The sequence below is a fragment of the Labeo rohita genome, chromosome 1 (assembly GCF_022985175.1).
Source record: "Labeo rohita strain BAU-BD-2019 chromosome 1, IGBB_LRoh.1.0, whole genome shotgun sequence".
In the NCBI taxonomy this organism is placed as follows: Eukaryota; Metazoa; Chordata; class Actinopteri; order Cypriniformes; family Cyprinidae; genus Labeo; species Labeo rohita.
In genome coordinates this window covers 15,947,073-15,962,125 of record NC_066869.1, presented here as the reverse complement: position 1 = coordinate 15,962,125, position 15,053 = coordinate 15,947,073, and the positions used below count along the sequence as shown (strand labels likewise).

The 15,053-nt window shown below is 35.1% G+C and overlaps 1 protein-coding gene across 4 annotated transcripts in view; it reads left to right on the top strand.

Annotated features, from left to right (window-relative positions):
* abca1a (ATP-binding cassette, sub-family A (ABC1), member 1A) overlaps window positions 1-15,053 on the top strand; it is a 44,064-nt gene that overhangs the window by 4,204 nt on the left and 24,807 nt on the right. For all 4 annotated transcript variants that reach the window (XM_051133616.1, XM_051132796.1, XM_051132031.1 and 1 more), the window contains exons 6-10: window positions 3,765-3,886; window positions 7,023-7,214; window positions 9,098-9,187; window positions 13,909-14,152; window positions 14,237-14,376. In XM_051133616.1, coding sequence (XP_050989573.1) covers window positions 3,765-3,886; window positions 7,023-7,214; window positions 9,098-9,187; window positions 13,909-14,152; window positions 14,237-14,376 — 788 coding nt within the window. The remainder of the gene's footprint in view (window positions 1-3,764; window positions 3,887-7,022; window positions 7,215-9,097; window positions 9,188-13,908; window positions 14,153-14,236; window positions 14,377-15,053) is intronic.

The following is a 15,053-nucleotide window of genomic DNA, read 5'->3' as shown; positions in this document are numbered from 1 at the left end:
GGAACATGTTAAAAGTCTTTAATGCATCCTTGCTAATTAAAAGTAATTTCTTTAAAAATCTCATTAAACCCCAAACCTTTGAACAATAGTGTATGTTACCAAAAACAGCATTGTTATTTGTTCAGTTTGTAGTCAGAACAAAGTATTGTGCTAAAAGTACTAAAAAATTATTATTGGAATCATTAACAAATCAGAATCAGAATCTTTAGCGTTCCCTTCACTTATGTTAAGAATAATGTTTTGTGAGTGATGTGAAATGCATTGAAAGATCAGTATTTCTTCTTGGTATCAGGTTTCACCATTTCTAATGTCACTCTACCACTTTATAGCATTATTTACTCTCACATCGGTCACAGTATAACTAGCTGGGTCAGTGTGCGGTGAAGTTTCAGTAGCGAGTCCCCACACCCTAATTCCCAACGAGCATCAGTGTACCCACTGAAATGGAAACACCAGAGGGATTTGTGTGTCTGTTTCCTGTCTGAAATTCAGATTAGATGTGGTTCCTCATTTGAGATTCAGTGTTGAAGGTCAACTAGGAAACGTTCTGTATTAGTCATTTTTTGACCATGAACGACTACAGAAGTGGTTATCTGCTCGTATCTGTTCACTTTTTTCTCTTGCTTTAATTAAAAGGTTTTTATTATAGCATTATATAGGCCTACGACTATTAAATTTTATGCATTGCTGTGCAGTTGACAGGTAGTTGCGTTGTAGCTCTGCATAAGTCTGTATTATAGTCAGGTCTTTAGATCATATGGGCTGTTGTTTTGCCTCAAATATGGCCACTTGCAGAAGTGATACTTGCAAAATCCACTAACATTCACAATACACTTTCTTATAAATGTATAACTTTGTGACCTTTATTTAGACAGACTCAGTGTAACAAATGTTGAGGGAGGCTTTTGGGAGTTGCATGTACTCACAGTTGACAGCATTTAATTAATGCTCCCGGAGGGGCTGATGTTTGCACCTGGGGCTTGAGGATTAGGATGCATGCTTTGCCCACTGTGGAATAGAAAGCCTCAAGAGTCACAATGGTTAAGCATGATCATTTCATGCCACAGAGATGCTTATGATGCATACGTGTGCATGCATTCTGGTACAATATTTGAGGAAGCTATGATAACTCTGTTCTGCGGTTCTGTAAAGGAGGAACTTGCATCATTAAACTGTTTAAAATGATGTCTAAACTTCTAGGGTATCTATGGTTCATTACATTCCACTTTAGATTCTTTATAGTGGAAAAAAGGTTTATTAGATTATAAAAAAAAACACTATGAATAAATGGCTCTGTGAAGAACTGATAATTTGGGAACCAAAAATGGTTCTTCTGTTGCGTTGCTGCAAAAAAAACCCTTTTGGAACCTTTAAGAGTGCGTAGCAGCTGAGAAAAATTAAAAAAATGAAATGTCTTTGATATCTTAATTATTTCTTCTAGAAGAGTGGTGCATTCAGTGGAGATTTGATCTGACTGTGATCTTAAGATCTGTCAGATTTGTCTCCTCAGGAAAAATGTTAGTAATCCTACGTGTCTCGGTGAGTTTCATAAGAGTTTCAAAACAGCTTCTCAGATATGAATCAAATAATCTGAGCTATATTTTGATCTTATATTTGTGACCCTGGATCACAAAACTTAAGTAGCATGGGTATATTTGTAGCAGTAGCCAAAAATACATCGCATTGGTCAAAATGATCAATTTTGCTTTTATGCCAAAAATCATTAGGATATTAAGTAAAGGTCATGTTCCATAAAGATATTTTGTCAATTTCCTACTGTAAATATATAAAAATGTAATTTTTGATTAGTAATATGCATTGCTAAGAACTTAATTTGGACAACTTTGAAGGCAATCTTTTTAATTTTTTTTATTTTTGCAGATTCCAGATTTGCAAATAGTTGTATCTTGAACAAATATTCTCCTATCCTAACAAACCATACATCAATGGAAAGCTTATTTATTCAGTATGTTATGATGTTTAAATCTCAGTTTCATAAAACTGACCCTTATAACTGGTTTTGTGGTCTGTGTTCACAGTTTATAGCTCTGTACTCTTAGGTGTTTTTATTGACGTCTGTAGTTTGATGAAGAACCTTGAACATCCATGGAAGCTTTCCATTCAACAAAAGGTTCTTCATAGTGGACAATAGTTCTTTAATTTTTTTAAAACGCTCTTCATGTGGTTCTTTTAAGAATTTCGTTGAGGCATCACAAATGATTCTATTATGGCATCATTGTGAAAACCTTTTTTTCAAGTATTTATGTTAACAATTGCGTTTGTGTTTTTACTGTTTTTGCACAAATTCTGCACCCCCTGGAATTTTGTATAGCTCATTTCCCAAAAACTTCCTGAATAGTTTAACAACAATAAGAACATCTGAAAAGTGCTCTCTGATGATTTCAGAGAACTGGCTGGGGAATGACCTGTAGTAACCCCAGAGAAAAGAGACTGACTCAAACCAGTTCATACCGATGACTCTTCTGGAATGTTCTGACACATAACACAATGAGCGCTGTGAAGAACGCTGCTGTAGTTGCTTTCTTGCTTTTGTTTTCCTTCCATCCTTTACCGTGGACATCTTGCATGATGAACTCGGAATTGAGAGCTAAATGAACAATTCTCACGTGAGTGCATCAGTAACGGCTGCATTGCCTCACTCGCTTTATCATTGAGTTGGGAATTGCAGAGGAGTCGTACTTTTCACAATGTTCTGAACGACACCCTTTGTTAAAAATAATATCATTCATGGTGCAATTGAAAAACAACAAATTGACCGGTGTTAGTCAGCATTGTTCTGACATGACATCTAACTCTAATATGTAAATGATATAAATTACTATAGCTTATATAACCTATGTATGTATATATATACATATATATATATAGTAGTCAACATCTGAAGTGGATCAAAAAAGTTCCTCAAAGTTGTCCTAAGACAAGAGCGGGTATTGTTTTGGTTTTAGGACAACTTTGTTGAAAAGTTTTGATCCACTTCAAATGTTGACTACTGTATATATATATATATATATATATATGTGTGTGTGTATATACACTACCAGTCATTTTTTTTTTTTTTGGTAAAGAAATTATAAAAATGAATTCTTTTACAAGGATGCTTTAAATTGATCTAAAGTGATAAGAAAAACATTTATAATGTTCTAAAAGTTTTTATTTAAGATAAATGCTGTTCTTCCGAAGTTTCTATTCATCAAAGAAACCTAAAAAAAATTCTACTTAGCTGTTTTCAACATAATAATAATAATAAAAAAATTTGAGCAGCAAATCAACATATTAGAATGATTTCTGAAGGATCATGTGACTGGAGTAATGATGCTAAAAATTCAACTTTGAAATCACAGGAATAAATTACATTTTGAAATATATACATATGGAAAACAGTTATTTTAAATAGCAAAAATATTTTAAAATTTTTCTGTTTTTGCTGTACTTTGGATCAAATAAATGCAGACTTGGTGAGCAGAAGAGACTTTTATAAAAACTTTAAAAATCTTACTGTTCAAAAACTTTTGACCGGTAGTGCATATATATAATAAAGTAGTATTTTCCTTTATAACAAAGCATTTTGTAGTATTACATTAATACATTTTTATATTATTTACATTATATTAGCAAAATGAATAAATATTTAAGAATTTGATATTTATATCAAATATTTTCTTATTCAATATTTGATTATGTTCATTCATTATGGTATTTCATGCTTATGTTTTTAGTCTTAAAGGTTTTTCTTTTTCTCCTAGGGTTCAAGCTGAAGGACTTCCTCCGTGATAATGAAACGCTGTCTGTGTTTCTTGAGAAAAATGCTACCCTGCCCAAGCATGCTGTGACACAGATAGTGGAGGCTAACGTCAACTTGGAGAAGGTAAATGAAGTGCATGACATGAGCTGTTCAAAAACTGTTAAAAGCTCTTAAAATCAACAGGTTCTTTTTTCACAAATTTATGTTGTTTGCCCTGCGGGTGTTGTCTTTAATTACCTTCACACATGTATATGTAGCGCTTAAAATATTTCACACACCGTCTGGCGTCGTCATTAAATTGCAGCCTGTCATCTATCTTGGGACCGTTACGTAACATGCTGGTGCGTCCAGATATGAAGCGGTCTGTTTTTCAAAGCCTCGTACATGCGTCCGTACGCTCTCACATGCGGATGACCTTGGTGTGGTGGGATACAACATCACGGGCAGATGCTGCGGATGATGAATGTCCTGCACAGCTGTACACGTGCTGCTGTGCCATTGGAGAGAGGGAGGGGGTGGAGGGTGGAGTCACATGACTGTTGCCCTGCAGAACCACAGCCACAGGACAATTCCTGGAAAACTGACACAGGCCGACCGATTCCCAGCACCTCTGACAGATGCGCTGCAAGATAGATGCTACTTTGAAAACACCAGGCTTCCGTTTATTAAAAATATGCCCAGCATTTCATTCTTCACATAGCATACGTCTAAAAATAGATTCATTCTTTATCAGATTCATTGCATTAGAACATTGATAATATTTAGGCCCCGGGCACCGGTGATGAGAGGACCGCATTGGAATTGCTCCGATTCTTCTTCTTCTCCAAAATGAATTACATTTTTGAGGTGTTAAAAATCCGAAGTGTGTGTGGCAAAATGGCTCGATAGCGCCACCTATAAAATTTCAGCAAAGTGCCCCTCAAGCTATGTTTCACATACATGTACGAAATTTGGTAGACACATGTAACACACCAATACCTACAAAAAAGTCTCTTGGTACGAAGTCCGAAACCCAACAGGAAGTCTGTTATTTAGAATTTTCTCTGCAAGTTTCGTGCCGTTTTCACTTTTTCAGGCGTTGCATTTGAACTCCTCCTCCTAGAGATTTAAACAGATCAACACCAAATTTGGTCAGTCTAATCTAAAGCCCTTTGTGACATTAATTCAGGCATACTATGTCTGATCTGCACCAAAATTCACGTTTGATAGGAGTCCTGTCCTGAACATGTGCCCATGACCATATTCACTTATAGCCATAGCGCCACCTGCTGGCAACAGAAAGTGGCATGTTTTACGCTCTAACGAACTCCTCATAGAGATTTAATGACATCAACATTATATTTGATCAGTCTAATCTAAAGGCCTTTGCAATGTTAAATTGCAAAGATGTTGAGTTTTCGTTGAAGGGCGTGTCCGTGGCGGTGTGACAAAGTTTGATGTTTCGCCATGAAAAAGTTGTTATTATTCAGGCATACAATGTCCGATCGCTACCAAAATTCACATCAGGAAATGATTTGTTTTACACTAACTTAAACATGCAATGTCCAATCTGCACCAAACTTCATGTTTAGTAAGAGTCCTGGCCTGAAGACATCTAAAGGCCAATATTCAGATATAATCATAGCGCCACCTGTTGGCGACAGGATATGTCATGCTTTACATGAACTCAAACATACCATGTTTAATCTGCACCAAACTTCATTTGATAAAAGTTCTGACCTGAAGACATCTACATGCTAACATTCAGTTATAGGTGTAGCGCCACCAGCTGGCAGCAGGAAGTTTGGCACATATAATTGACTTTTTATTTACCACTTTAAATGCATATTGCTCACCGTTCACTGTTTTCTTAAAACTACCAGGTGGCGGTAAGCCCAGGTGCAAGGGCCCTTTCAAGGCTGCTTGCAGGTTTAATAGAAAATGTTTCTTAAGAAGCAAATCTGCATATTAGAATAATTTCTGAAGGATCATGTGACATTGAAGACTGGAGTAATGATGCTGAAAATTCAGCTAAAATTCATACATTTTACAATATATTCAAATAGCAAACAATTTCTTTAGATTGTAATACTATTTCACAATATTACTGTTACTGGTGAGTACAAGAGACTCAAAAACTTTTGAGCGAAAATGTATATGCAGGTCATTGTCTTAAGCCATATCTTAAGAGGTCCCAATTTAGCCTTTAGAAATCGTTTCGGCACATCCTGTTCTTAATAATTGAATGGTGGTTTGTGCAGAGTCTCTGAGAGAGTGACGGAGCTGGTAGAGTGTCACGATCTTACAAAAAAGGCTTCTGTTTGTTGGACAGGCTGTGTTTTTAGTCTCTCTGTAGGGCAAAGGAAGGCTGTCCATGGCCTCTTTCCCAAAAGAAAGAATGTGTAATTATGTAATCACGTAATGTACTTTCTTACAATCATTTGCAACCATTCTCTAGAGATCTGCTGGCTTAAAGCGATAGTTCACCCAAAAATAAAAATTACCCCATGATTTTCTCATCCTCAGGCCTCAAGGTGTATATGACTTTCTTCTTTCAGATGAATGCAATCAGAGTTATATTAAAAAATGTCCTGGCTCTTCCAAGCTTTATAATGACAGTGAATGGCTGTTGAGATTTTGAAGTCCAATAAAGTGAATACATCCATCATAAAAAGTGCTCCACACGGCTCCCAGTGGTTAATAAAGGCCTCCTGAAGTGAATCTATGTGTTTGTGTAAGATAAATATTCATATTTAAAACTTTACAAACCGTAATTTCTAGCTCCGCTAACTGTTGTCCGTGCATTCACAAGAGAGTGGTGAACCAGGGCGTGATGAAAGCGGAAACGCAGTGGAGAGATCAAAACAAAACATTGATCAACAAAACTTCCTTTGGTGTAAACAAAACTTGGTTATGTAAGACTGGCATATTCTCACCGGAAAATAAATCTCAACACCCATTCACTGCCATCATAAAGCTTGGAAGAGCCACAACATTTTTTAATATAACTATAAATTGTATTCGTCTGAAAGAACAAAGTCATATACACCTAGGATGGCTTGACGGTGAAAAATCATGTGGTAATTTTCAATTTTGGATGAACTGTCCCTTTAAACGTAACATTTGACTTGTGTGTAATATTCACATGACATTTAGAGCTCAGATGATTGGATTAAAAAGTGGCCGTGATACAAAGATGGCAGCGTTCATGTTGCAAACTTGAAATTATGAATGCAAAGAGTTTGTTTAGCTGATTTCAACTGCTATTTGTTATCCACAGGTGCTTATTAAAGGCTTCGGCGTTCATCTCAGAGACCTGTGCAATACCACGTCTCTGGAGGATTTTGTGACTATTGCCGATAAGGACGTGTCTGAGCTGACACAAAACATCATCTGTCAGTCATCTGCTGAATGGCTGAACAATGCAGAAAGCCACTTCTTGTCCAACCTGGACTTCCTGAAGCCAATACGGGTAAGTCACTGGACTTCATAATTCACCAAGATGTTAATGATTGCTTGTGAAGATGTTTTATGTCCCATATATTTCACACAGAAGTTGCTTGCTCGACTATGATAACACAAACCCTACAATAAACGCAGGAATTCACTAGTTCAGTAAACCAATTACACACAAACTAGGACAAGTGTATATTTTTGTATTTTAGACTCAGTGAACTTTGTCATCAAGCCCAACAGAATAACATTGTGATCACATAATGGCCACTTTTATATAATATGTTTTCGCCAATCAGAATAATTATTTCAGCATATCTGTGCATGAAAAGGGAACAGCGATGGCCACCAGCCAAGAGTCTTCACATATTGATGTCTTTGTGTATGTTCGCTTTAGACTCAATGTTTCTTTGTCTTCGAGTAATGAGATTTCAAGATGCCAGGTCACTGCTATCTTTGCGCGGCGATTTAGTTATGAAAACAAGGGGACAATGAGCGCTTTGACATTTTTTTTCTAAAACAGTATAGTCCAGAGCGTATGTGGCTGTAGGCTTTACATTGTCTTACTAAAAGATTATGACTTGAAAGATGCTTAAAGCATGTTAAACTTCCTACATTGTAAAAAATATTTGTTATTTTTACAGAAAAAGTAAAAATGCTACAGTGCTACATACAATATATTGTGAAAATCGGTAAAAGGACATCACAGATGTCCCATAAAATGACATAATCACACATGATTACACTGTATATAAATCATTTAGTTTCTCCATATTTTATCAGTTATGCACATCAGAGTGTTTTGGGCTACATTTTATGTCATTTTATGAAACGTTTATTACATTATTTTATTGTCATGCCTGCTTCCCTGATGGTGTTTTGTCTTTGAGTATACAGTCTACTGTGTATACGAGTATTGTTAATGTTTTATGGACAGGTGACTCACGGTGAACTGTAATTCATCATGTTGCTTTTCATTTGCCACCTGTATTATTATGATGGTCATAAGAACATTTTAAGGCAAAAAGCGGATTTTGGCAGTTAAATTGCCTTGTTATATTAACATCACATCACATAATGAAATATTTGCTCACTGGAATTGATTTCCAAAGGCATTTTTAACATTAGCCAGTGCAATTTTTATAATCACCTTATTGTTATAAAAACCATATGTTGTCTTTAATATCAAATACTTAAATTTACCCAGTTACCTTAATCAGTATTTTGAACTGTTGTCAATAACAATATACTATGTAAAAACAGGAGCAATATTATGGTAAAAATCATATATTTATATTGTAATAATGATTATTAATATCGATATAGAAAACAATACAAAACGTTTTTGTTTCGTTTTGGTCACGTCACATTCTGGCTTTACACACAAACATGACGGTCCATGACGTTAGCCTAGTCTAGCACAATTTATGCAAAAACTCCCGTTATAATCACTGAAGCTATATATTAATCGCTCTCTGATTGGCTCGTTTTCAGCGCTGACTAATCTAAGCGCCTCTGACTGGTTCGTTTTCAGCGCTGACTAATGTAAATGCGCATAAAAGCAAACTGATAAATTTTCACATTTCATTTTAATCGCAACAGCCATACTGCGTTGTTTAATTGTGCAGAAGCATTTTTGGCCCCTTTGTCTTACACTTTTCAGGCATTTTTGTTTATTTTTGTGTCATTTTTTCTACAAGCCCTGATTAATTCCCAACCTTGTATGGCTGTAAGTTATAAAAATAAACAGGCATTCTATAATACTGGAAACATTGTCATTTTTTAAAAAATTTAATTTCTGGCAGCCACAGCTGCTACAGTAAGTTACGTAAGATAATTTTAACAGTAAAATCTGCTACTTTGATTAGCTCATAATGTCTTTTTTATGTTTTGGTCATACAGAGGGATGTCAAATCCGACCCGAAGATTATCCAAGATGTGTCCATAGCGACAGACAGCCTTCTGGAGAGTTTGGGAGCATTAGCGGTGGAGGTAAGAGCCCCTGAAAATATCCCTCACCCCGCTTTTAGGGCCCGAACTAGACACCAGAGTAAAGTGTTTAATTCCCACCCCCAGCTTCCCTAATGTCCTTATCCCGTATTAGACCGGTGGATCTGGATTAGTCACAAAAACAGATTAAAAACAAGACAGCAACATCGATTAAAATGTCTCGCTATAATGCGATAAGAATTAATGACTGTTAAAAGGATAATTATGATTATATTACTGGTTTTTGATGTCTAATGTTGCATTGTGCTATTCCTGAAAATGCTTATATTTTGTGCTTTGGGACAAATGAGAGTCATTAAGCTTTTTGCCCCAACACTCTTAAAAATAAACATTCTTTCTTTACATCAATGGTTCCATGAAGAACTTTTAAAATTCATGGAATCTTTTCATTCCACAAAAGGTTCAAAAAGGTTCTATAGATTATTCAAATGTTCTTCACACTAAGAAAAACAAATTTTCTTTTAAGAACTGTTGACTGAAAAGATCTATGAGGAACCAAACTGGTTCTTCTACAGCATTGCTGTGAAAACCCCTTCAGGCCCTATTTTTAAGAGTGAAATCAAGAAACTTGTTTTTCTTAAAGAGACAGAAACATCCTTTAATAATTAGCTATTTCAGTTAGCATCCCACACGTTTTTGTCCCTTGGAAAAACCACAGAGCTGACGCTTGACATTTTAGCCGTACACTCAGTGTTACCGCTCACATGTATTTGGTGTCCAGCGTTTAGAAACCAAACCTGAGCGTTAAGTGAGTTAGCAGCAGCAGTAGTTGGCCCATAACAAGACTCACGCTTCCTGCCAGCGCTGGGCAAAAGTGCAGAGCTCGACAAATGTGAAGTAACTCGCTCTTAGAAGCGGAACAGGGACACACTTACTGTTTCCACATCATCTCACAGGGCATTTGTTCATGGGGAATCTGTCCCACAAGCAATCTCTTCCCAGTTTTATCGTTTGAAACAGAAACAGAAATTGAGGCAACACCAACGCTGCCCTGACCAGCATTAGTTCCTCTTTGTTCTCACATAAGCAACGCAGACATGTGGGCTGAACTCCAGTAACCCTCGTTAAAGCCGGCGGCAGTGAGGTTACTCCAGGTCGTGCTTTATTTCTCCAGTTACTTGGCCGTGTTTGCCTGTCTGTCTGGCCTCCAGGGCTTCCTCAGACACCTCATGATAGCTTACAAGGCGACAGCTATAACAATAGCTCTCTTCTGTGACTAGCAATCGCATGAACAAGAGAGGGAACAGTTGAATCTTTCCCTAATGAGACCCTTGGATGATGTGGGCGAAGTCACTGATCTCATTCTTCCAGTAAAAATGCACATTAGCTTCGCAGAAATTAAGGATGATGCTATTAGTGTTTTGTGTTAGGTTTTATATATATTTTCTGTTTTCATTTTAATATTAGTTAAAGTTTTAGTATTTTTTGTTTTTGTATTATTTTTTGAAATTACTATATAGTTTTTATACAATTTTATGAGTTATTTTAGTACTTAAATAATAACTAAACTGAAGTCATTTTGTAAATTTAAATGTAAATATGAGCTTTTTATTTCAGTTAACATTCATTTATAATATAAATATGAATAACACATAATAACAATAAATAAAGATTTATATTTATTATTAAATTAAAAATTATTTAAAGATTTATATATATATATATATATATAGGTTATTGGTATCGGTAATTTTTTAAACCAATTTGCCCATAAAATAATTTAAAAGAATTTAAATAAATGTTGTGTCAGAGCCTTTGTTATTCTTAATTTTGACATTAATTTAAATTTTTACACTAGACATATATATCGGTTTAAAATATTGGTTATCGGTTTACTTGATCTGTAATAATCGGTATGAAAAACACGTATCGGTACAACCCTAAAGTAATTAAGAAAACATTTTTTAATTGTTTTATTTTTAGTCAATTATAATAATCTTGTTACAAGATGTTAATGTCTAAAAGAATTGCATGCGAGATTCCTATTGGCTGAGTTCATTTGCCGAATGTAAAATTGTGGAGAAGCAAATTAACCCACCAGTAAAACTCCTTGTTTGTTTGTTTGTTTGTTTGTTTGTTTGTCAGATGTGATGATGGTGATTTTGGAAATTGCACATGTCAAAAGTGTTTACAGCCCTGTGAATCATATTGACTCATCTTTTACAAACCTGACCGACTATAACCCGTTCACGCAAAAGCTTATGTAACCCCACGTAAAGCCGTCCATTTATCTCATAAAATGAAAGCGTTCTCATTATCATCATGCTGTAGTTCACACAGCCCACTTTTACCAAATGCATCCATTAATGTGATGGAAATGTCAGGAAGTAGGTTATCAGCCTCTTTTGTGCTCTTGAGGTCTCTTCCCGCTTCATCAGGAGAATGACCGATAGTAACCTGGTCCACGGCGGGCATGCGTGAGCCTGTCACAGCAGCGCCTCTGTTCGACTTGCTGTCAGGCATGTGGCACAAGATACGGTTTTCATAAACTTCCTTTCATTCCTGCTCTGGATTGCACTGGATTTTCCCTGAAGACACTTACATTCGTCATCTATTTTTATACTTCTGCTCTGTTTTAATTTCAGTACTTAAACATAATTAACATCACTATTTACCCTCATTTCCAAACCTGTGTAGGCCGTTTTGCATGCAAAATGAATTTGTGATTGATTGATTATTCACTGAACTTTATAAAAAGTTAAAAAAAAAAAAATTACAGTAAAGGCAGTCAATACGATAGTGTCATGAAATTGAAGTTGTTATTCAATGAAAGTGAATGCAAATGAGAAGATCATCAGCTTACATTTGGACATTAGAACCACAGTACATAATTAATGACATACAATGGTGAGGAAATAATGACATAATAAAAATAAAAAAGAATTATGACTGCACAGTTCAGATATGCAGGAGATACAAGGATGTTTCTGAATTATTATTGTTATTATTGTGATGTTTTGGTTTAGTCAGCGTCAGTAACACCCTTCAGCTGACAGTGACAACACTTGACAATCATTACACCCTCTGACACATAGAGGTATAATGTCCCAAATGCAGATGGGCACGTGGAGTGCACATTTAAAGACTCATAAACAACACATTGAGGTTACCTTCAAACAAAGTCATGTAATAGAATAGCGAGTTTTGACATTAAAAGGGAAGTTCACTTCCAGAGCAAAAATTTACAGATAATGTACTCACCACGTTGTCATCCAAGATGTTCTTGTCTTTCTTTCTTCAGTCAAAAAGAAATTATGTTTCTTGAGGAAAGCATTCTAGGGGTTATTTCTATATAATGAAATTCAATGGTGCTCCGAAGAAGTTTGAACTTCCAAAATGCAGTTGAAATGCAGCTTCAAATGTCTCTAAATGATCCCAGCCAAGGAAGAAGGGTCTTATTTAGCGGAACGTTCAGCCGTTTTCGAAACAAATTAACAAATTATATACTTTTGAACTGCAAACGCTCATCTTGTCTAGCTCTGCGTGAACTCTGTGTAATCCGGGTCAGTACAGTTAGGGTATGTCAAAAACTCCCATCTCGTTTTCTCCTCCAACTTCAAAATCGTCCTACATCGCTGCAGAAGTACCGACCCAGTGTTTACAAAGTGAACATGCAAAGAAGATCAAACAGCGTTTACCAAAAAAAGGTAAAACAGCAATGTAGGACTATTTTGAAGAAAACAAGATGGGAGTTTTTAGATGTTCCCTAACTTTATTGGCCCAATTACACAGACTACACGTGCACATCACAGAGACGAGACAAGACGAGCGTTTGAGGTCAAAAAGTATAGAAATTGTCAGTTTGTTTTAAAATTGACGATCGTTTTGCTAGATAAGACCCTTCTTCCTTGGCTGGGATCGTTTAGAGCCATTTGAAGCTGCATTTAAACTACATTTTGGAAGTTCAAACTCCATTGAAGTTCACTATATAGAGAGAAATCCTGAAATGTTTTCCTCAAGAAACATAATTTCTTTACGACTGAAGAAAGAAAGTCATGAACATCTTTGATGACAAAGGGGGGAGTCAATTATCTGTAAATGTATGTTCTGGAAGTGAACTTCTCCTTTAATATGAGCCTCACACTTTCCTTAAGCACCTGTAACAATGAATGACGTACTTTGAGAGAACTGTATAAACACATGTCAAGGTACTAATGTGTTTGAATTTGCTTTTCTCAACATCAGACAAACAGTTTTAAGTAATTCATTAGCATAAGCAAATGTTTTGTGACGTTTGACAGTCATGCGGTTCTTCACTCATCCATGTATCTACGAAAGAAAGCATTTCAATGTCAATAATTTAGTTTTTTAATTTTAAATCTCTAATTTTTTTATATAAAAGACAACTGGGTTTTGAAAGTAAATATTTTCTTAATTAATAAAATTATATTTTATGTTAACATAGACATTAATTGTTTCTTGAGCAACTTTCTGCTATTAGAATGATTTCTGAAGGATTATGTGATACTGAAGACTGGAGTAATGATGCTGAAAATCCAGCTTTGATCACAGAAATAAATTACATTTTAAAATATATTTACTTAGAAAACAGCTATTTTAAATTGTAATAATATTTCACAATATTACTATTTTTACTGGATTTTTAAGCAAGTAAACAGTGCCAAAATACATCTTACCAATGGCAGACTTTTAAATGAAGTCACTTTTGACTCACTTTTTTGATCTCTTTCATTATTTCTCAGTTTGCGAGTATAAAGAGCTGGCGGGACATGCGCAACGAGATCCTGTACCTGACAGGAAACAGCACACAGTCCCCCAACCACATGTACCAGGCCGTGTCCCGCATTGTCTGTGGCCACCCGGAGGGTGGAGGCCTGAAGATCAAGTCGCTAAACTGGTACGAGGACAACAACTACAAGGCCCTCTTTGGAAACTACGGCAATGACAGCGACAGCGAACCTGATTCTGTTTATGACAACTCCTCCAGTAAGCGAAGCTGTATTTCTCTCTTTTACTTTACTTGTGAATACAAATATTTCACATAAAAAAATCCCACTCTTTTTTCTTTAGCGCCCTACTGCAACAGCCTGATGAAGGGCCTGGAGTCGAGTCCCATATCCCGCATGATTTGGAGGGCTCTGAAGCCGCTGCTCATGGGGAAGATCTTGTACACCCCAGACACTCCTGCTACACAGAGGATCATACAAGAGGTCAGGAGACGCTACTGAGTAATAATAATTATTCCAAACTAGTGTTGACCAGGTTACTGTGAGTCAAAGATTTGACACATATAATTATTCTGTATTAGTACTGTTTTTATTATATTGTTTTAATAGTAAAGTCATCAGAACTAGTTTTACTTGAGTAGAATTTATTTTTAAATTAGCTTCCATTTTTATGTTTTCTTTTTGGATTTTAGTTTGTTTTAATAATTTTTTGTGTTATTTATTTATTTATTTATTTATTTATTTATTGCTTGTTGAAAAATTACAAATTGTTTTTTTAGTAACTTAAACTTAAACATATTTTATTTTTTATTTTATAATATTTATTTTATTTCAGCTAGTTCCCAAGGCAAAACTTATACATTTGCATGTTGCAAGTTTTTCCTATAATATTTAGGTTATATTTTATTTTGGTTTTATTTAAATTAACAAAAACTATATATATATATATATATATATATATATATATATATATATATATATATATAGTATTAGTTAATATGTAGAATATTACATTAATATAATATTACTTTAATATTATAAATATATATATATATATATATATATATATATATATATATATATATTTAGTATTAGTTACCAATAACAAAACTGAAATAACATAAAATGAAAATACAGGAATAAGTAATGACTTTAGTAAT